Source organism: Schistocerca serialis, chromosome 7 (genome assembly GCF_023864345.2).
Source record: "Schistocerca serialis cubense isolate TAMUIC-IGC-003099 chromosome 7, iqSchSeri2.2, whole genome shotgun sequence".
NCBI lineage: Eukaryota > Metazoa > Arthropoda > Insecta > Orthoptera > Acrididae > Schistocerca > Schistocerca serialis.
The window spans coordinates 226617420-226639094 of NC_064644.1; the positions used below are offsets into that span (position 1 = coordinate 226617420).

Sequence of the window (21675 nt, forward strand, 5' to 3'; positions counted from 1 at the left end):
TGATTGGCTCATTGTGAGAAAATCCCCCATGACTGCCAACGTCTCCAATGGCATGCACTTTCCAATGGGGACCGCCCTTCAGAAGGGGCTGCACCTGCCTAGGTGACTGTTCACACCTCCTGAACACCTGACAGGGGGAACAATCAGCAACTTGGGAAGGTAGCAGCTCTGGCAATCACCCATCCCTGGGACTGGCCTGTACCAGGGAGTACATGCGAACCCTACCGGTCGATCTGAGGTTGGGAATTACAAGTTACCCAGTCAACTGTTAAGCATCAGATGCATGGCAGCCAGCCCTCAGGAGTGCACAGGGAGGAAGAAGAAAAAGAGGAACAAGGATAGGAGACAGTGAACAAAAAAAAAAAAGAAAAAAAAAAAAGGAATGAAATTCTGGTATAGACTACCAAAAATGCACAATACATTTCCAAAACCGACCTACACATATTCCCCAAGGGAGGGGAAGAAGAACAGCAAGAGGATAGACATGGAGCATGGAAGGGAAAAGATGTTGCAAAGGCTGGGGTCCAGCAGTAGCCAAGCACAAACCGGCCAAAGAGCGCCGAGCCCCCTTGGGGATTCCCAGCTGTCAGCACATCTTCGATTACTACCTCATGTCCCATGCAAGCGCAGGAGAATGTCTCCCATAGCATAATACTGCTCCCAGCAGACTGCCTCCGTGGTGCACTGCACTTTTCGAGCTACCGTTCATCTCAATAATGGCGTTTGTGGAGACAACCCCTAACCCAGTGTAGCAAAAATGTGATTCACACTAAGAGCCCAACATGTTTCCATTAAGCAACAGTTAATTCCTGATGGTTCTATGCTCACTGCAATCGTAAGTAACAACATCGTTGGGTCAACTTGTGAACACCTATGGATGATCTGCTGTGGAGCTCCATGCTCAACAATGTATGATGAACAAAGTTCTCCAAAACACTTGTGCGTGCACCAGCATTGTGCTGTTTCAGCAGAGTTGCCACAGGTCACCAACTACCCTGCTTTACAGAGCAGACAAGCCCACGAAACCCACATTCTGTGATTAGTTGCAGACATCCAACCATTTAGCGCCTGGTGGTAGTTTCGCTGTCCTTTATCTCTCTTTCCGTAGATGTTCACGACAGTAGTACACGAACAGTCAATCAGCTTTGCACGTTTCTAGATACTTGTTCATAGGCTCTGCACAATATTAATCTGCCGTTTGCCAAAGTCACTTATCTCAATGGATTTGCTCATTTGCAGCCTATATCTTCACTAGGGAGATCCCCCTTCTATGTCTGCTCCGCTTACATACTTTTGTTACCGCAACACTTTCCCACTACGTCACCAGGTGGCATCCAATGTCGCAGAGGGCAGTGGCCATAATGTTTTGGCTTATCAGTGTGCACATTCTTGACAAAAAACTATCCTGAGTTACATTGTGAGGAAAATTGATGATCTTGTGGTAGTTACATATAAAAGGTGAAACACAATCTACAGCTGAATTTTATAAACTTTATGCTTCAGCAGACCATCCCAACCCATATCTTTCCTTGGCATTGTTAAACTAAGTCTTTATGAAGTCCTCATAGACTAACAGTATTGTGAGACATTCATGGGAATAGCAAATTTTTAAGAATATTCATAATATATTTTATTTTTATTTTTGGCAACTTTATTCACAATATTCAGTGCTTACAAAATAACAAATTTGCAGATCAAAAATCTACTTTCTACTTTTCTTGTAATCATTTTCTGACAAGGGATAATAAGTCTTCTTCCACTTAGTTTTCTTGTCCTCCTCTGGCCGCAAACTTTTTGGAATGTACTCTGGTACATGTTCATCATACTGACGTCTGAATGGATTGATGCCTAGCTCAAATGGGCGTCTGCGAGCATCCATAGGTCTAGTTTTATGGTCCACCTGCACAAATATAACATGCTTTTATGTAAATTTAGGCATAGTGAGGTACTGAAGTAACTTACATTTGCAATGGCATATGGAAATGAAGATATGCTGTCTCATATTTGAAAATATTAATTATTAACAGATGTTTACTGTTTAGTAAATCCTATTTAAAAGCTGATGAACAGTGCATAAGAGGAAGCTAGCATTTCAAGATTTTATTTATTTAATTTACAAACACAACACAAGAACATGTCCTCCAGAATTTCACAGCTGCATTGGACATGTAATTTTCTCATGACACAAATACTGAATACCATGCCAAAAGAAATGCAGAAAAGTAGAACCAGAAATAATTTCATTTTAAAATAGAAATCACATCACATAATCACAGCTGTACTACAATATGCTGTGGGAAATCATAGGAGGCAAACGTGACGATATTTTTAATTGGGAATTTTAGCAACTGTTTGTTGCCAAAAAGAAAAGTCCACAGCAAGTAGATCAAATTTACCACCAAACAGAAATTTCTTACTGAGAACTTTTAATAAAAGTGAAGGAACAATTAATTGTACAGCAACTTTGTTTGCAATACAGTTTCTACTATAAAAATATGTCTGGTAGAGCAAGACAAATTGAAACCTATGATGTATAAAATAATAAAGACTTTACATTCTAAACTGTAAGAAGTGTTGAAGTTACTACAGAAAAAGGGAATAAAAGAAAAATGCACACAGAGAATATTTATTGCCATGTCTGCCTCAGTTCTTTGCATCATCTCCCCCCCCCCCCCCACCCCCACCCCCTGTCATTATGTGCTGAACTATGAATAGGGGGGAGTTTAATTTAGTGCTAGCTTTTGTGAATAGCTCTCTATTTAATATAGCATTTACATTCAACAACAATGATATCAAATTTTTGCAGAAAAAAAGACCATCAACAGCTATTGCACACCTTGTATATCTTCTCCCAATGATATAATTCATATGGCAACCTCATTCGTGGTCTACAAGAGTACATATGTTTGAACCTAGTTTCAAGCCATTCTCTTCGTTCTGGATCATCAATGAGTGCAACCAAATGTTTGCCCTCTTTCAGATATGGCCGCAGGTTCACTCCCACTCTCTCTTGTGGTGCAGTAGTGTACAATGCAATAATCATCTTCAGCAGCTTGTCATTAAAACCTAAAAACAAAACAAACACGTATGGAAATGAACGTAATGCACCGAAAAACTAATATAAATTTGCCTCTGCACATATATGAACACGTGAGCACACGCACGCGCACGCACACACAGAGTAACATATTGTCATGCAAGAAAATAACACTGCAGGACTGAGCTGCACTTTGGTGGTCATCGTGAATAAGCAAGCTGGCCTGGGAGCGCAAACAATTCAGTGTAGGAGAGGCTTAGTGTGGTAGACACTGAATTGTCATTTATTAGTCTCGTAATACATATAATCTAAATCATTTGATAAAGGTAAAAAAATCTAACACTATAGTAGTCACTGTTGAATGGCATGTTTCACTGACACGTAATTTAAAATGAGCAATATGATCATTGAAACATAATAACTGAACATATCACAATATACAGCAATTTTATTTTGAATCACAATTACATGATACATTTAAGCATACGAGGGCTGTCTGAAAAGTACTCGGCCTCACCCAGAGATCACAGCACTACTCACATTATGATTTCTTCTCACATTCAAATGTAAAAGAATGTTTAACACAAAGAGAAATTCATTTGCAGATTGTATATGTGTAAGGTGGCTCTTCACCTTCAATTTCCACTGTCAATAAATGGGCAATCGAGTTTAAACATGGCCATGAAAGAATCTATGATGATCCAAGTAAAGGACATCCAAAAAGTGCAAGCACACCAGAAATAATTGACTAAGTACATGATATGATTTTGGGAGATCAACATATTAAGGTGTGTGAAATTACTAAGGCTCTAGGGATATCAAAGGAACATGTTGGTCATATTTGCACCAGCAATTGAACATAAGACAGCCTTTGCACAAGTTTAATGGTGCATGTGCTCGCTGCAGATCACAAACGCATTTGCTTGATGCTTTCTGAAAAGTGCTTGGTGTGTTTGAATAAAAACTGACTTTTTGTGTCAATTTATGACAGTGGATGAAACACGGATTCACCCTACTCATCCAAATCCAAACAGCAGTCTATGCAATGGGACAGAAGCCAGCCTTACAAATTCAAAGAAGGTGAGAACGGTGCCATCGACAGAAAAGATTTTGGCGTCAGTGTTTTGGGATGCAAAAGAAATTTTGTTGACTATCTTGACAAATGTAAAACCATAACTAGAGAATACTAATCTCAACTTCTAATGAAACTGGATGCAAGCATTCAGCAAAACAGTTAAAAAAGAAAAAAAATCGTATTTCGTCAGGACAATCCACTTGCCCACAAAAGTGTTTTGGCAATGGGGAAATTGAGGCATCTGCACTATGAAGTGCTGGAAAATCCACCTTATTCTCCAGATTTGGCTCCCTTGAATCTCTCAAACTTCCATCTATTCTCCAAACTGAAGAAATTTCTCACTGGTCAGCTCTTTTCAAGAAGCCGCCATGCTTGCTTCCCAAGTATGTGTGTCACACCTACTTGGGAAGTGAGCAAGATGAGTGCGCGGCAGAGGATGACCCGAGGATGGTACTGTAATTGGTAGCCACTAGGCAAAATAAAAAATTGCAACTACAGATTAAAACATACATTATTTGTAAAGTGTACTGGTCACCGTTCCAACTGATAATATGTCAGGAATATGAAGAGAGCAGGCTTCTTACAATGGCAGAAAGCATTTTTGCCCAAAGTGGCCAGTAACAGATAACTAGGCACTCGATTGTGCCCACTAACACCATACTATTCAAACACTGCAAGTGAACTGACACTTTATAGTAGCGCACTGGCAACAGCAGACAGCTCACCTGTGATGTTAATAACTGTAGCTGTAGGAAATAATTCCAAGTTATTTTAACCAGACATTCATGATGTAGTTTGCCTTAAATGGCTTACGATTGTAAAGCATGACACTGCAGATGTTGTGGAAGTATTTATTTATTTTTAAGGGTTTCACATTGGTTTTACATTTTTGTATTTAGAACTATTATATTTAGTGGTGTAAGCTTGTAGTGTGGCAGAATTTTTGATCATATTGCCATCTTTGCCACCCGAGCGACTTAAGGTAAATATTTGTTTATAAACACATGGTGTATATGTGGACAAGAAAAAAAAAAATTCCCGGGTTTTTCCCGGTTAAAAATACACTTTCTCCTGGGTGACAGTATATTTTCCCTTATCAATCCTTTGAATGGGTATGGTTTTATACACGGGTGTACAATTTCCCCGCACTTAGAAAACGAAACTCAGGGAAAAAGACATGTTTTGGAAATATCTTTGATGTGCAGCAACATCTACGCTGCGTATTTTCGTATTACGAATGTATACATTAAAATTCCACCAAACACCACATGTTACTTTCCGAATCATTGAAATCGAGATTTCGATGCGCTTTTGTAAGCCGTTTGTAGCTCATGTGACGTGGTCTCGCCAGCCGATGACAGAGGATATTCAAAGCATAGGACACGTGATGTTGTCAACCAACAGCAACACCACTGTTACGTAGCACCAACACACAAACAGGGAAAGTTAATAGTTTAAATTAATATACATCGTGTTGCTACAAGAAAAGAAAAGTTTTCACATATAATACTGGTCTCAAGCTGCAAGAGAAGCTAAGCTTTCACATACACTGTTGATCTTTTTTACGCGTGTTACACTTTAAGATATATCACACAAATGTGCCAGTAAAGTTTTTAATAATGACATAAATGTCTGATCTTCAGGGTTCGAAATTCTTCTAAATGGCTCGTCATCAAAGAGTTGATTTTTAAATGAGAGTCAAACGCTCTGTGATTAAATAAATTAATGGTACATTCTTGCACATAGTTCAACTTACATAAAAGGATATTTGCTTTGAAAGTAACGCTTTTCAAACCACTATTCGCAATATTTTCCTACGACCTGTTAGAAATAGGTTCGTTTCAGCAGTTGCCAGAGAGCACAGATAACAGGCAACACAGTGCTTGGGTAGCTATCATGACGTAGGAAGCTGGTATATACGTATGTGTAAAACAATGAAAGGGCATACATTATGCCATAAAAGAAACAAGACATCAGAGGATACTGCAAGAGCATCGGAATTTCGTGAACCATATTAAAATGTGCACATTTAAAGCGCATACTTAAAGGGCACATTCATATGTCCAGATTCCCAATGAAGTAGACTACGACCTGATATTAAATTTTTCAGTGCGGTTTTCAGGACGTAAATTTTCTTGGAGCACCAAATTGTATTATATCATATTTGGTTCTTTATTATGGCATAATGCCATATGTTCTAGAAAATGAAAATGTGCACTTGAAATGCAGCGAACAGTTGAAACTAGCCAGTACTGTGGAATTAAACATTTCATTTCAAATACATTGACTATCTTTGTGGAAAAGGTTAACAAAAGTCAAATTTCTTTAGCAAACACACAAAAATAACTTCATTGTTCTGCAAGGCAATTAATGCTTGACTGTCAGAAAGGTGGAAATAAAATAAAATCTGAAACTAGTGACATATTTCAGTCTTCTGTAATTATGTGAATGTGTTTTAATTCACCTGATAGCTCCTGGCCACAGATATCCGTTTTGTCTTCATTTGACATGAGAGTCAACAAAGGGGAAACAGCAAAATCGCTAAATGTAAACAAGGGCCACGTGGAGACTACCCACTATAACTCAGACTGCTCTGCGCATCAATCCCAGATCTACGACATTTGCAAACCAGGTCAATACTACAAAAAAACGAAATTTCAAAATATGTTCATCTTGTAGCACACATCTTTCTGAAAAGTCTGAAACACAAAACATATGTATTTCAGTTAATATTAAAAAAAATAATTTTATACAGTTCCACACAAAAAATAAAACTATAGAAAATATAGTAATTGCTCGTGACAACCAGGAACTAGAACAGGTGCAATACACTAAATTCCTGGGGGTTCACATTGACAGTAGGCTCAACTGGGAACAGCATGTATCCCTTACTCTAAAAAGGCTTTCATCAGCAACTTTTGCTCTAAGAATCATTACTCGTTTTGGGGACATCAACATTTTAAAATCAGCTTACTTTGGGTACTTTCACTCATTAATGAGTTACGGCATAATATTCTGGGGTAATTCACCAGCCTAAAAAAAAATCTTAACTGCTCAGAAGAGAGCAGTCAGAATCATGTGTGAGGTTCCTCCACGAACCTCATGTAGAAAACTTTTTACACAGTTATGTATCCTGACCACAACATGTCAGAACATATACTCTCTGATGAATGTAGTTAATAAAGACTATGCTCAGTATGAAACAAATTGTTCATACCATAACTACAATACTAGAGGTAAAGATGATCTACATGTTGAACTAAAAAATTTAACACTTGTACAGAAGGGAGTAAAGTATGCTGCTATAAAGACTTTTAATGCATTGCCTAATTATATTAAATGTAACAAGAGAAAATGAAACGCTGTTCAAAGGTATGTTAAAAAAATACCTGCTTGACCATCCACTGTACTCGTTAGATGAATTCTTTTCCAGAAGTAATGCCCTCCCTTAATAATAGATGTATTTAGTCTCTTAGTTATTAGATGGACAATACAATATTATGTTAATGTTATAGTTATAATGTTATATTGAGAATTGCTATACTAGTTAAATGACAGCTTGTAAATGAGAAAAAGTGATTCTTATTAATATCTATATCATTGTATTATATTACTATTCTGTAGCATTAATTGTATTTGTACAATTGTATTGACACGTTCCACATCCAGGCGAATCACTCGCATGTACGGATCTATGGAATACGCATACCAAATAAAAATAAATAAAATCATGTAAGACACATTATTTGGTCTTAAGTATGCCAAAGTGCAGTGCCACGCCTCTTCATAAAGCATTTTTCTACTGCACGACCAAACTATATTCAGGAGAGCGGAAATTGAAATGTCCTGTGGTGCCTCGCCTGCTCCCAGTCGGCCTGTTTGACAGCATGCCCCTCTTTGAAAAAATCTCGCAATTAATAGCGGATGGGATTATTTGTAATCAAGAGAACAAGACCTCTTCAGAAAATTTGCCTATTGGTTAATAACTTGCTGTTTTGTGTGACATAAAATTAAATATAGGATATATAAAATCAATACTGACAAGAGATAAGCAAGAAATTACACATTTCTTCAAACCTTAGCTCCTAGCATTTTTTTCTCTCTAATCTTGCTACAGCTTTACATTGTGTGCTTTCCTTTCTGTGAAAGAATCTATTACCTCATCAAAGTTCGTCAAACGTTTTGCTACACGAAAAACTGAAATGTCATTATCTAATACTGAAAAAGCTGTTAATACAAATAATGCCCAGGACTGGTGTTGTTTGTCAATCTGATTACCTCTGTTTTGTCACTGTCTGCTAGATAAAACAAAATAGGCCTTTCTAATATGGCAGAAGTTTTGTAACACACCAAATAAATGAGACTGTTTTGGCACAAATGGCCATTTTTACAACATGACAGAATATATTCCATGAAATGCCAATATCAAATGCCTATTAGGCCTACTACAAGCAAAAAGCTTTATGTTAGGAAATAGTTTCACATTTCATTCATACGCACCAGCTTCTCAAGCATGAGATCGAAAAGTAGTATTACGAAATTTTTATATAAATTTGGATTCGTCTTATTCTTCCATAATTTGTGTGATCTCCCCGTTTCTTCTACTTCCTCGTTCCAACAAACAATCTTGTCATCACCAATTCTGTAGCTATTGCTGCCACTGTCAACCTTGCCAGAATCACAGGTTTAGTTATCCTGCTATTATTTTCTGGTTAGGCACTATTACGTTTTTGAACAACACGTTTTCCACGTTACTTCCAGAATAGAACTTACACGGCTGCTAGCTGGGGACCGTACTACTGGTCCTTACTAGTGTAGCGATCTGGCCAGAAATTTTCTGCCAAAATTTCATTTTCTTGGATACATAGAGAAGATAATACGTAATCTTTCTCACCTGTTATTCCTGTCAGTCGTTTATTTCCATTCTGATAGTCTGAATCTATGGATTTCGCTAGTAATTATAACAATGCTGATCATTCGCAAACCCAATCAACCACATGATCAGACAGCGATTGGCAGTCATCCGTTCGGCTTTACTCCGCTCAGCTCGTATAGCCCCGTACCCTTTTGTCTGTGGAAAGTTTATTTCTAGATGTGACGAGGATTCTCCTGACAGAGACATCACATACACTATGCATGCATTCAAAAGTCAACTTATGATTCATTCAGAAATCAACTTAAAATGTGTTCAAAATTATTCAAAAACCAACAGGGAAGCGTTTCAAAATCATATGAATAATCAATAGACAAATGTGCGCCGGATGCTAGGTGCTTTGTGGAACAAATTTTTTCCCCTCAAGAATATGAATTTGGCACCCCCTTTTCCCAGTAGCATCCAGCTGCTTGCACAGCCAACAGCCACATTCCTGCAGCCAGAAGCGGGAAAATCTACTACTCAAACATGACTCAACTGTGCATGCGCATGAGCCCGCACGTAACTGCTAAAACAAATCGAATGTAAACAATTGCGACTTCACGCTCATTGGACGCAATTTGTTGTTATGAAGCACTGCATAGTCTTCCTAAAGCCTTTGACACATTTTAATTTGGCAGACGCTTGCATGAGCACTGTGTGTCGTTGTTGTATATGGCACATTTCCTTTGCAATTAAAGTAATTTTCGTTTTTTTATCTCGTTTACGTTTTATTGTTGAAGTATTATTCCGCAGTAGCGGGATACAGTAATATTCTTTGTTAGAGTATCGGTTCTTACCAGTCAAAATTACAAAAATTTAACTGAAAGCTGAAACAATGAAAAATTCCTGGAATTCTAAAAATATCCCAGGTTTTTCCCGGTTTTCTCCTGGGTGAAAAAATTCCCGGGTTTTTCCCGGATCTCTCGGTTGTCCCGAGTTGTATACACCCTAAAACAACACACTTAATGAATATTTTGGAAATAATTACAAAATAGTTATTGTGTCTGTTTCATGTTGAAAAATTGGAGATTGGAGCAACATAGCTTTGTATACTCTATTGGAAGTGCACCATTTCTGCACCAGCATTTAGCTGATAGCCAGTGACCACAAAAAGGTACTGTCATTTTGTTCCCATTCCCTGTGATCATAATTTAAGCACTGTAATTGTAAAACAACAGAAAAATATTGTAAATGACTTATACTAAACATGCTGCACTAATCAGTTGCTGTTTGAATTTTTTACCAAAAGACTGTCTGCATTTGATTTACTGTGACTGTGTGAAAATAAACTACATTGTCTGAAGAAATTATCTGTTGGATTAGCGAGTTTATTTTGAGAATTTTTTTTTTTAAATGAACTAACTACGTTAAGAGAAACATTAAAATAAAAACTGTGTGTTTGTATTAGTCATCCTGTGTTATGGAAATATCTGCTACTAGAATACTGACAAGGTTTCAACTACTATAAATTTTAATGAAAAAGCAAAGAGAAGTGACATCCCAGTGCAGAACCAACTAAGGACTACAAAAGACAAATTTAATACACTTCTGAAGTTCAACAATATCCCAGGCACTGAATTTGAAGAACACTGCTGTTAGCATTATAGCAAGAGCATAAACAAAAAATTAATAAAAGTTGCCCTATGTAGCTGCATGAATTGCACTTTATCTGGATATAACCAACAAAATATTTTACATTAAATGAACGTGTACCGAAATTATAAAATACATAGTATGATGTTTGCATGATGCATAATGAAAAGCACTAGGCCTTAAAAAACTGATAAAAATACTGGAAACCAAACATACAAAGAAAATATAAAAAGTATATTACAAGTATCAAGTCTTATTTACCTACAACTTCTGTGTCTTTCACTTCTTCAAACAGTTTTAAGGGGGCTGTACCCCAGCAGAAATTGCATTCCTCATTCCTTAATGCATACTCAGAATGTACCAAGGTTGTGTTCAACTGATAAGTATAAAGTGACCACAGTTGACCATTTGTTACAACAGTTTGAGTGACAAATGGATAAGTCACATCATTGTATGTAGAGAAACCTAAAAGAAGTTAAAACATTAGAAAAATGTTTTGGGAAAACTCATCAGAATTTCCTGACTGCTACTATCACAGATAACATTTACAACCCTGCACTTACACATTTATTCTAAGGTATTTTGTATGTATCAGTGAATAGCACAAATGTGATATCAATCCTAAGCTTCAACAATTAAACTGGAATATAATTAATTGAAGGGGGAAAAGTATATAAATTAGTGCATTCACCAAAGTAAATGTACTAAAATTGAGTTCAACAAAAGTAACAAAATTGCTAGGTTTAATAAACAACACAACTCATCTCATTCTACAGCAAACAACAAATTAATATTCAACAGAATATTTGATCTGCTCTAACAACATAAACATTACATTTAGAACTGTACCTTTGTAACAGGCTTGTGCCAGAAGCCATGCATAGGAAGCCAAGATTGCTTGACTGTGTAAAGCTTCCTCCTCATCGTAAGTGCTACAGAATTCTCGTCTGTGATACAAGTGTCCTCTTGTATGGAAAGAAGTTAGACCAAATTCACAATCATCTCCTGGCCAAAAACCTGAAAAACACCTGCACAATGTACATATTACAAAGCAATAAAACTAGAAAAATTGATAATACAAGGGAAGTTCAATAATTAATGCAACACACTTTTTTCTGAAAGCATGTTGGTTTTATTCAGAATTCCAACATAGAGTATTGTTCCCAACTCTTCCAGCTATAAAACCCTACTTTTGTACATCATCTCCACTGAATGCAACAGCCTTACGCTACCTTACTGGGAGGGCCATTATGCCCGCATGGTCTACTGGTCAACATCTTGCTGCACCAATAACCTTCCCACTATCCATGTACTGCTTCCTGTGGAGTGAATCCTTCATTGGGCCAAACAGATGGAAGTAGAAAGGTGCATAACCTAGGCTGTAAGCGGGGTGAGAAAAACAGTCCAATGAGATTTTGTGAGCTCCTCTTGGGTGTGCAGATTTGTGTTAGTCCTTGAGTTGTCTTGAAGAAGGAGAAGTTAGTTTGCATTTTTGTGGCTACAAACACACAGATGCCATTCCTTTAATTTCATGAGGGTAGCACATAAACTTCAGAGATGATTGTTGCACAATGGAGGAGGACATCAAACAGAAAAATCCATTCAGACTCCCAGCAGACCGTTGCCATGACTTTACCAGTTGAGGGTGCATCTCTTAATGTTTTCTTCAGAGAAGAGGTGGTGTGGTGCTACTCCATGAATTGCCATTTTGTTTCAGTTTGAAGTTATGAACCCACGTTTCATTACCTGTGACAATGTTTGACAAAAAATTTCATGATCAGCCACGTAATGTGCAAGCAATTCTGCACAGATGGTTTTTTGGTGCTCTTATATCTTCTGTTGGGCAGCAAGAACCGAGAAGGTACACACCTCTGAGCATCCCAAATGGCAAACAAATGTGTCAGCACTACCAACAGAGGGCCAGTTAAGCAGCGAGGTGTCCGATTGTGATCCATCGATCGCCTCTAATGAGTGTGCCTGCGTATCCCACACTGCAGGAGCACAGCTTTGTCGGCCAGTTAGCTTGCAGGAGAGTGGACAGGGTTGTGCAACTTTGTTGCAAGGATGACAGATACCTCACAAAATGACTCACCATACTTTTGTTCACTGCCAGGTCTCCACAGACATTCTGCAAGCAGCTGTAACTGTCTGCAATGCTCTGGTTTTCCGCCAAAAGAAACTCAATAACAGCTCTCTGCTTGGACTGCACCTCCATTACAGACACCATTTTGAAGACTACGTATTGCATCACCACCTATCAGAACTTCATGGAACTATAGGGTCTGAAGCGAGAATATTCCACAGCAAATGCCACATGTTTTCAAGTGAAATTCACAGAGAAAAAAAAAGTGTTACATTGCTGACTGACCCAACATAGTAAATAACAGTCAGAAGCCATCACATCTTTTAAAATAAGTTTCAAAAAGAGGAAAAATCACAACAACTCTCATGATGAATAATGGAGCAGTGGAATTATGACACAGAAAAACTTAATACTGAGTTGTACACTACCCAGTCACATAAATGTGACCACCTGTCAAATCCTGAATAACACATTTTGCAGTGTGGACCACTGCAAAATGTGCAGGAAGAGAGTCAATGAGGTTCTGGAAGGTACCAACAGGAATGTAGAGCCATGCCAATTCCAGTGCCATGGCCAGCTACACCAGATTTCTCAGCTGAGGATCCGTGGCGTGAACAGCCTGTTCAAGGTGGTCCTGCAGATTCTCAATTTGGTTTAGATCCAGGGAGTTTGGTGGCCATAGGAGTACAGTAAACTGATTCTGGTGTTCTTCAAACCATGCTTGTACACTGTGAGCTGTATGACATGTTGCATTGTTCTGCTGGTAGATCCAATCATACCAAGGAAAAACAAACAGCATGTGGAGGTGGACATGGTCCTCTATGATTGATCCAGTGAGCCTTCCAGAATAATGAGATCACCCAGGAAATAGCATCTGGCCAGGACACTTCTGATGACTGTTGCAGAGTGTTTTCTTTCAGACGTCTCACGCTGTCCCCGCCAACCGCCAATGGGCATCTGACTGAGAAGCATTATGTGATTCATGTGAAAGAGCATTTGTCACCTCTCAGTAGAAGTCCAGCAGCAGTACTGGCATGCACATTCTACGCTTCACTGCCAATGAACAGCAGTCAGCATGGGTGCATGAATCAAGCACCTGTCACGGAGGCTCATAAGCAGCAATGTTCGCTGAGCGATCATTGAGGAGACACAATTGATAGCCCCTTGGTTCAGCTGTATGGTCAGTTGCTCAACAGTAGCATGTCTGTTCACCTGTACACATATCCGCAGCCATCATTCACAAATGTCATCTATGGCCCGCAGTGCACCACAACTGCCTTAAACGTTGGTTTGGGTAGTGCCATTTTGCCATCTGTGACACACTTTAATCACATTGGCATGCAAACAATTTACAAATTTGGCCTCTCAGAAATGCTTCCACCCTTGCCCCAAAAGCCAATGACCATGCCCCTTTGGATGTCAGATAAATCACTCCATTTCTGCATTGTTTTCCGTCTCCACCTGACATGCTTTATACACCCTCCACTGCTAGTGCTGCTGCTTGCCTTCTGTGAGTGGTTATTGTACACTGATGTCAAATATAGGTGGTGGTCACATTAATGTGACTGGGCCATGTATTGCTTCAGGTGGTAAAGAACAGATGCGTTCATCAAAGTAGAGTTACATGAAATGTGCACACAATGGGATACAAAGGCAGAGACATCCATTTGGAAAAATGAACTGACTTGTAGAAGAGTCATTCAACTGGGCAACAAGCACTGTGGTTGGTGCAACGGATGTGAATCTAATCAGATACAGGATAGTTGTTAGATACAATTAAATCTATCAGAAGGCAATGAAGCAAAAGCAGCTAAATCTGTTTTGTCTTTTAATAATAATTTATTATTATTATTATTAGTAGTAGTAGTATTTGCCCACTTAGTTTTTACATTGTTTGGTATGGTCAGCTTTTTGGACATTCACATTAAAAAATGCTATTTCAAATATACTGCAATCTGCTGTACACAAAAATAGCATATTACAGATTAACAATCAAATTTCTTTAGGTATACCATCACCAGCCCACTGACATCCTCCACACTTTTCCATGAATTAAGGTCTTCAGATACCTTCATCAATGTAACTCCTGCATGTTTCCTAATGACATTTTGGAAAATATCTTGCAAATTAAAAAGGAGGTATCTGACAGAACTGTTTAATAGTTACTCCCTCAAAACTGAAACAGCTCACATGAGTTCTTAATATCTCATATTTTGGACAGATACTGAGTAGTGTTAGGAGTATTTATTTATAATATTTATACTAATTACTGCAGTCTGTAACTGTATTGTAATGTCTCACAGCAGTATGGAAAAACAGAATTGAGAGAAAAACACGATGTAGGGTAAGTCTACATTATTAAGTCTGAGCCCCAACACTGTGTCGATAACCAAACAACCACAATAAGCCTAAATGCACAAGCTTTATTGGAAATTACTATTTATTATTTTTACAAAACATGCTACATGTTACATCAGAAAGTCCCCTGTATTACTTGCACAACCTTGCCAGAAACTGCCAACTTGCCCTAAATTACATTAACACATTGTATTTCATATCACTTGCTTTCAGTTCATTTTTTTGAAATAATAATTCTATTTTTTCTGTTTCTGTTATTCATTCACATCTTTCCTACTGACAGTCATCATTTTTTAAAGAGTGAAAACATCAGTAGGTCGAACAAATTTTGTTCTAGTTACTCTAACAACAGATCAACACATTTCAGTGCCTTGGTGTGGGTGTGAGAGATAACAGGATCCTCAGTCACCTCATTGTTGCTCTTTACCTCTACCAAGCACATTATATACACATCACTTAGCTTTTCAAACCCTGATCCAATGGCATTGCTAACTAAACCACTCGCGGATGTTCTCTACAAGAAGGATTAACTGCAATAGAAATAAGATGTGAAACGAATTGTGCAATTAAGACCAAGGGGAAAAGTGTAAAAGGAGACAGGTAGAACCAGAGAGAGAGAGAGAGAGAGAGAGAGAGAGAGAGAGAGAGAGAGAGAGAGAGAGATGAGAGGAGGTGGGGGGAGAGGGGGACTGGGGGGGGGGGGAGGGGGAAGGGGAGAGGGAGAGGGGGGGAGAGAGAGAGAGAGAGAGAGAGAGAGAGAGAGAGAGAGAGAGAGAGAGAGAGAGAGAGAGAGAGAGAGAGAGATATGAAAATAAAAAAGAAGAAATCCAGTAATTAACGAAATTCTATCAAAAATGGCCAAGAGAAATACAGAACATGGGGACTGTTAATGGGCATTAAGTCCAGGAGGGTGATGAGATCCAACAGTATGTTAGAGTACAAATTTCCATCTCCAAAATTCAGGAAAATTAGTACTAGTAGGATGAATGCATATGGCCTTTGTGAGGCAACAGGCACTCTAGTTTATCAAGCAAACTGTAGGGTATGCTCAGCAAATATTATTAGATATCCCCCAACGTGGGCAATTCTTCTGTACCCATTCATGTGCTTAGCTAGGCTGACAAAGTAAAATGTCAAGGTGTGGTTAGGGAAAATGATTTAACAGTCACAGAGTTTGCTGTGTATTACAGTAAAACTGTTATGCTTATATTTCATTCTCTCATTCATACACCGTAATTTGTAGACTCCATAACTAATATCTACCTCCTGAAATGAGAAATAACCCAAGTTATAGATTAACAAAGAGAAACTGCATTAACTCCTGATAAAATGCTATAAACTTTTAAACTTACGCAGAATAAATTTCAAACAAAGGAAACTCCATGTTGGAATTTTAACAACTTAGAAAAAGATAGATTGCTGCTTACTGTAAAGATGACAGATTAAGTTGCAGACAAGCACAATTAAAAGTCACTTACACATAAGCTTTCAGCCATGTCCATTGTCAGAAAAACTTGAAAGAAAGATAAACACACACCATTCATTCACACATGCAAGCACACGTCACGTCATGCACACATGACCACCAACTCTAGCAGCTCGGACCATCCTGATTCAGTTATAGAAACAGAAGCCAACTGACAGTAAAACTGCTGCTAAGTTGAGGTAACAGGAATTGCCAATTCTTTAATACCTATATAAACAAATATGTTGTAGATAGAGTAGCTAGTAAGACATGTTTCTAAATCAGTAAATGTTCTTTGAACACTTTTCTTGTTAATTCCCTGTGAAAATCTGAGCTTGTGACAATTCCTGCCACTGTCATAGTCAGGAATGAAATGACCTGTTGAGGAAATAATGAAATTTCACATATGTAACTGATGTTGTAGTACCCACTGCATCCAGAATGTACACTGGTGCCAATGATGAAATGTCCCTCATATAGCCTTTGTTTCCAGCACAATGTAGCTGTGTGTCTCTATTGGGAAATTTTCAGCTATTTTCGAAAAACTTGGATTATTTGTTGTGCTATGTGTCAGAGAGAAGCAAATTATTATTTGTGGGGATTTCAATGTAGGTTTTCTGAAAGAGTATGTTAGAAAGGGTGACCTTTAAGTATTACTTGGTTCTTTCAAATTGACATCAGTTGTTCATGAACATTACTAGACTTGCTTACACAGATGATGTAGCATTAATAAGTAGTTCAAAAACATAATTAATCAAAATTATGCAAAATTATTACAAAATTGCTGAGAAAGTAGGATTACATGTTAATGAAGAAAAGACAGAATATCTGGTCATAAGTAAGAAAAACCAAAATGATGCACCTTCGGCTGCAGATAGAGGCACTTTCAAAACAGTTGACTGCTTCAAGTACTTAGGGAATCTGTTTAGTAACAATAATGGAATGGATATAGAAGTAGATGCCTGTCTATCAACAGTGAACAAAATGCTCTTTAGTTTTATCAAAATCTTACAGAAAAGATCACTTAGTACTAACTTCAAAATCCGCTTGCATTAGTCGACCATTATACTGGTAACATCATATGGATGTGAAGCATTAAAATTTAGGAAGAAAGATGTAGAAAAACTGTTAATATTTGAAAGAAAAATACTAAGGAAAATTTTTGGCACAGTATATGATGAAGATAACACAGACTGGAGGGTAAGAAAAAATGAAGAATCAAGAGAGCTATACAAACACCATAACATTGTAGATGTGCTAAAGAAGAGAAGGGTGAACTGGGCAGAAACATTGACAGAAAACAGACTACACAAAATAGCACTTGGAAGGACAATTAATGGAAGAAGAGGAAGAGGAACTTCCAGATGTAGGTGGAGAAATAACATCCGGGAGGACACAACTAGGATGAACATGAACACTGAATGGACAAACAGTGCACTCAACAGAGGGAAATGGAAGAGGCTTATAGAGCAGGCATTTGGTTGATAAAGATCTTGCCACTTGTAAGTAAAGAAATAAATAATATTTGATTTTCCTACTCGGGTAGTACAGGAAAGCAGCCCACTGATAGATAATGATTCTATAGACCAAGATAAAGTTAATCAAATAAAAAATTTTCATGTTATGAATGGTCTGTCTTGATGAACAGATAGTTACGGTATATGACATATCTCCATACAGTTAATGCAAAACAATCCTACAAAATTTTTTACGGAAAGCTTGCAACAATTAGGACTAGATGAGGTATACAGGGATCCTGATGTTAATTTAAAATTTAACCTATTTCATGATACCTTTGTAAGTATATTTGAAAACAGTTTCCCTAAGAAACCAACCCAGAGCACAGGAAGCCTGTATTTCTATCAAACTCAATGAAAAGGTTATAATAGAGGGAAACATTCCACGTAGAAAAATATATCTAAAAACAAAGATGATGTGACTTACCAAATGAAAGTGCTGGCAGGTCGACAGACACACAAACAAACACAAACATACACACAAAATACAAGCTTTCGCAACAAACTGTTGCCTCATCAGGAAAGAAGGAGGGAGAGGGAAAGACGAATGGATGTGGGTTTTAAGGGAGAGGGTAAGGAGTCATTCCAATACCGGGAGCGGAAAGACTTACCTTAGGGGGAAAAAAGGACGGGTATACACTCGCACACACACACATATCCATCCACACATATACAGACACAAGCAGACATATTTAAAGACAAAGAGTTTGGGCACAGATGTCAGTCGAGGCAGAAGTGCAGGGGCAAAGACGTTCTGCCTACGTAGATCAACACCTTCAACCCATTACGTGCAGTCTCCCATCCTTCATCAAAGTCACCAACCACTTTCTCGAACGCCTGGAATCCTTACCCAATCCGTTACCCCCAGAAACCATCCTTGTAACCATTGATGCCACTTCCTTATACACAAATATCCCGCACATCCAGGGCATCGCTGCGATGGAGCACTTCCTTTCATGTCGATCACCTGTCACCCTACCTAAAACCTCTTTCCTCATTACCTTAGCCAGCTGCATACTGACCCACAACTTCTTCACTTTTGAAGGCCAGACATACCAACAATTAAAGGGAACAGCCATGGGTACCAGGATGCCCCTTCGTACGCCAACCTATTCATGGGTCGCTTAGAGGAAGCCTTCTTGGTTACCCAGGCCTGCCAACCCAAAGTTTGGTACAGATTTATTGATGACATCTTCATGATCTGGACTCACAGTGAAGAAGAACTCCAGAATTTCCTCTCCAACCTCAACTCCTTTGGTTCCATCAGATTCACCTGGTCCTACTCCAAATCCCATGCCACTTTCCTTGATGTTGACCTCCACCTGTCCAATGGCCAGCTTCACACGTCCGTCCACATCAAACCCACCAACAAGCAACAGTACCTCCATTATGACAGCTGCCACCCATTCCACATCAAACGGTCCCTTCCCTACAGCCTAGGTCTTCGTGGCAAACGAATCTGCTCCAGTCCGGAATCCCTGAAGCATTACACCAACAACCGGACAACAGCTTTCGCATCCTGCAACTACCCTCCCGACCTGGTACAGAAGCAAATAACCAGAGCCACTTCCTCATCCTCTCAAACCCAGAACCCCCCCACAGAAGAACCACAAAAGTGCCCCACTTGTGACAGGATACTTTCCGGGACTGGATCAGATTCTGAATGTGGCTCTCCAGCAGTGATATGACTTCCTCAAATCCAGCCCTGAAATGAGATCCATCCTTCATGAAATCCTCCCCACTCCACCAAGAGTGTCTTTCCGCCGTCCACCTAACCTTTGTAATCTCTTGGTTCATCCCTATGAAATCCCCAAACCACCTTCCCTACCCTCTGGCTCCTACCCTTGTAACCGCCCCCCCGGGGTAAAACCTGTCCCATGCACCCTCCCACCACCACCTACTCCAGTCCTGTAACCCGGAAGGTGTACACGATCAAAGGCAGAGCCACGTGTGAAAGCACCCACGTGATCTACCAACTGACCTGCCTACACTGTGACGCATTCTATGTGGGAATGACCAGCAACAAACTGTCCATTTGCATGAATGGACACAGGCAGACAGTGTTTGTTGGTAATGAGGATCACCCTGTGGCTAAACATGCCTTGGTGCACGGCCAGCACATCTTGGCACAGTGTTACACCGTCAGGGTTATCTGGATACTTCCCACTAACACCAACCTATCCGAACCCCGGACATGGGAACTTGCTATTCAATATATCCTCTCTTCCCGTTATCCACCAGGCCTCAATCTCCGCTAATTTCAAGTTGCCGCCACTCATACCTCACCTGTCATTCAACAACATCTTTGCCCCTGCACTTCTGCCTCGACTGATATCTCTGCCCAAACTCTTTGTCTTTAAATATGTCTGCTTGTGTCTGTATATGTGTGGATGGATATGTGTGTGTGTGCGAGTGTATACCCGTCCTTTTTTCCCCCTAAGGTAAGTCTTTCTGCTCCCAGTATTGGAATGACTCCTTACCCTCTCCCTTAAAACCCACATCCTTTCGTCTTTCCCTCTCCCTCCTTCTTTCCTGATGAGGCAACAGTTTGTTGCGAAAGCTTGAATTCTGTGTGTATGTTTGTGTTTGTTTGTGTGTCTGTCGACCTGCCAGCACTTTCATTTGGTAAGTCACATCATCTTTGTTTTTAGATATAAACTCAATGAAAAGTTTGTTAGCAAAAAGTCAGAAGTAGAAAATATTTTTAATAATAATTTTTTGCATGTTGTAGGGAAAATAGGATCCAGCTATTCATTATAAAATGCAAGACTGTATGTGGAAGAGACAATACTTATGCAATTTGACAAAATTGAAATTCAATCCACGTCTCCTAATGAAATTAGGAAAAAAGTAAGTTCACTCAAAAGAAGAAACGCACACAGAATTGATGATATTTCCAACAAAGTATTAAAGGCTTGTTACCAAGAGATTAGTACGATTCTCAGACACATATGTAGTAGCTCAATGAAACAGGGCATTTTCCCAGATAGAATGAAATATGCTATTGTTAAACCATTGCACAAAAGGGGATAGGTCTGATGCTAACAACTAGTGCCCAGTCTCACTTCTGACAGCTTTACCCAAAATTATTGAAAAGTAATGTATTCAAGGTTAGCTTCACATATTTGTAAAAATGAAGTACTAACAAAATGTCAATTTGGTTTTCAGAAAGACTTTTCAACATAAAATTCTGTATATGCTTTCACTGATCAAATATTAAATGCTCTGAATAAATGATCATCACTGGGATATTTTGTGATCTCTCAAAGGCTTGTGACTGCGTGAATCATGAAATTCTTCTAGATAAGCTTAAGTATTGTAGTATGAGTGGAGCAGTGCACAAATAGTTCAATTCACATTTAACTGGAAGAATGCAGAAGGTTGCAATTACAGACAGTCTGCAAAAATCAGCAGAGTCCTCCTAACTAGGGAGGTATCAAGAATGGTGTCCTGCGGGATCCACTCTTGGGTTTCTTATTGTCTTACTATATTAATGACTTGGCACTCTATATTCATGAAGATGCCAAGCTAGTTCTTTTTGCTGATGATACAAGTATAGTAATCACACCCAACAAACAAGAATTAGCTGAGGATGTTGTAAATAATGTCTTTCAGAAAATTATTTAAGTGGT

The 21675-nt window shown here is 38.7% G+C and overlaps 1 protein-coding gene across 1 annotated transcript in view; it reads right to left on the minus strand.

Annotated features, from left to right (window-relative positions):
- Positions 1 to 1615: 1615 nt before the first annotated feature.
- The window catches only part of LOC126412874 (39S ribosomal protein S30, mitochondrial), an 88812-nt gene continuing 68752 nt past the window's right edge, over positions 1616 to 21675 (minus strand). The window contains exons 4-7 of the mRNA XM_050082749.1: positions 11470 to 11637; positions 10882 to 11085; positions 2837 to 3066; positions 1616 to 1900 (exon numbers count right to left, since the gene is read on the minus strand). Of these exons, the coding sequence (XP_049938706.1) occupies positions 1703 to 1900; positions 2837 to 3066; positions 10882 to 11085; positions 11470 to 11637 (800 nt within the window). The 3' untranslated portion in view covers positions 1616 to 1702. The remainder of the gene's footprint in view (positions 1901 to 2836; positions 3067 to 10881; positions 11086 to 11469; positions 11638 to 21675) is intronic.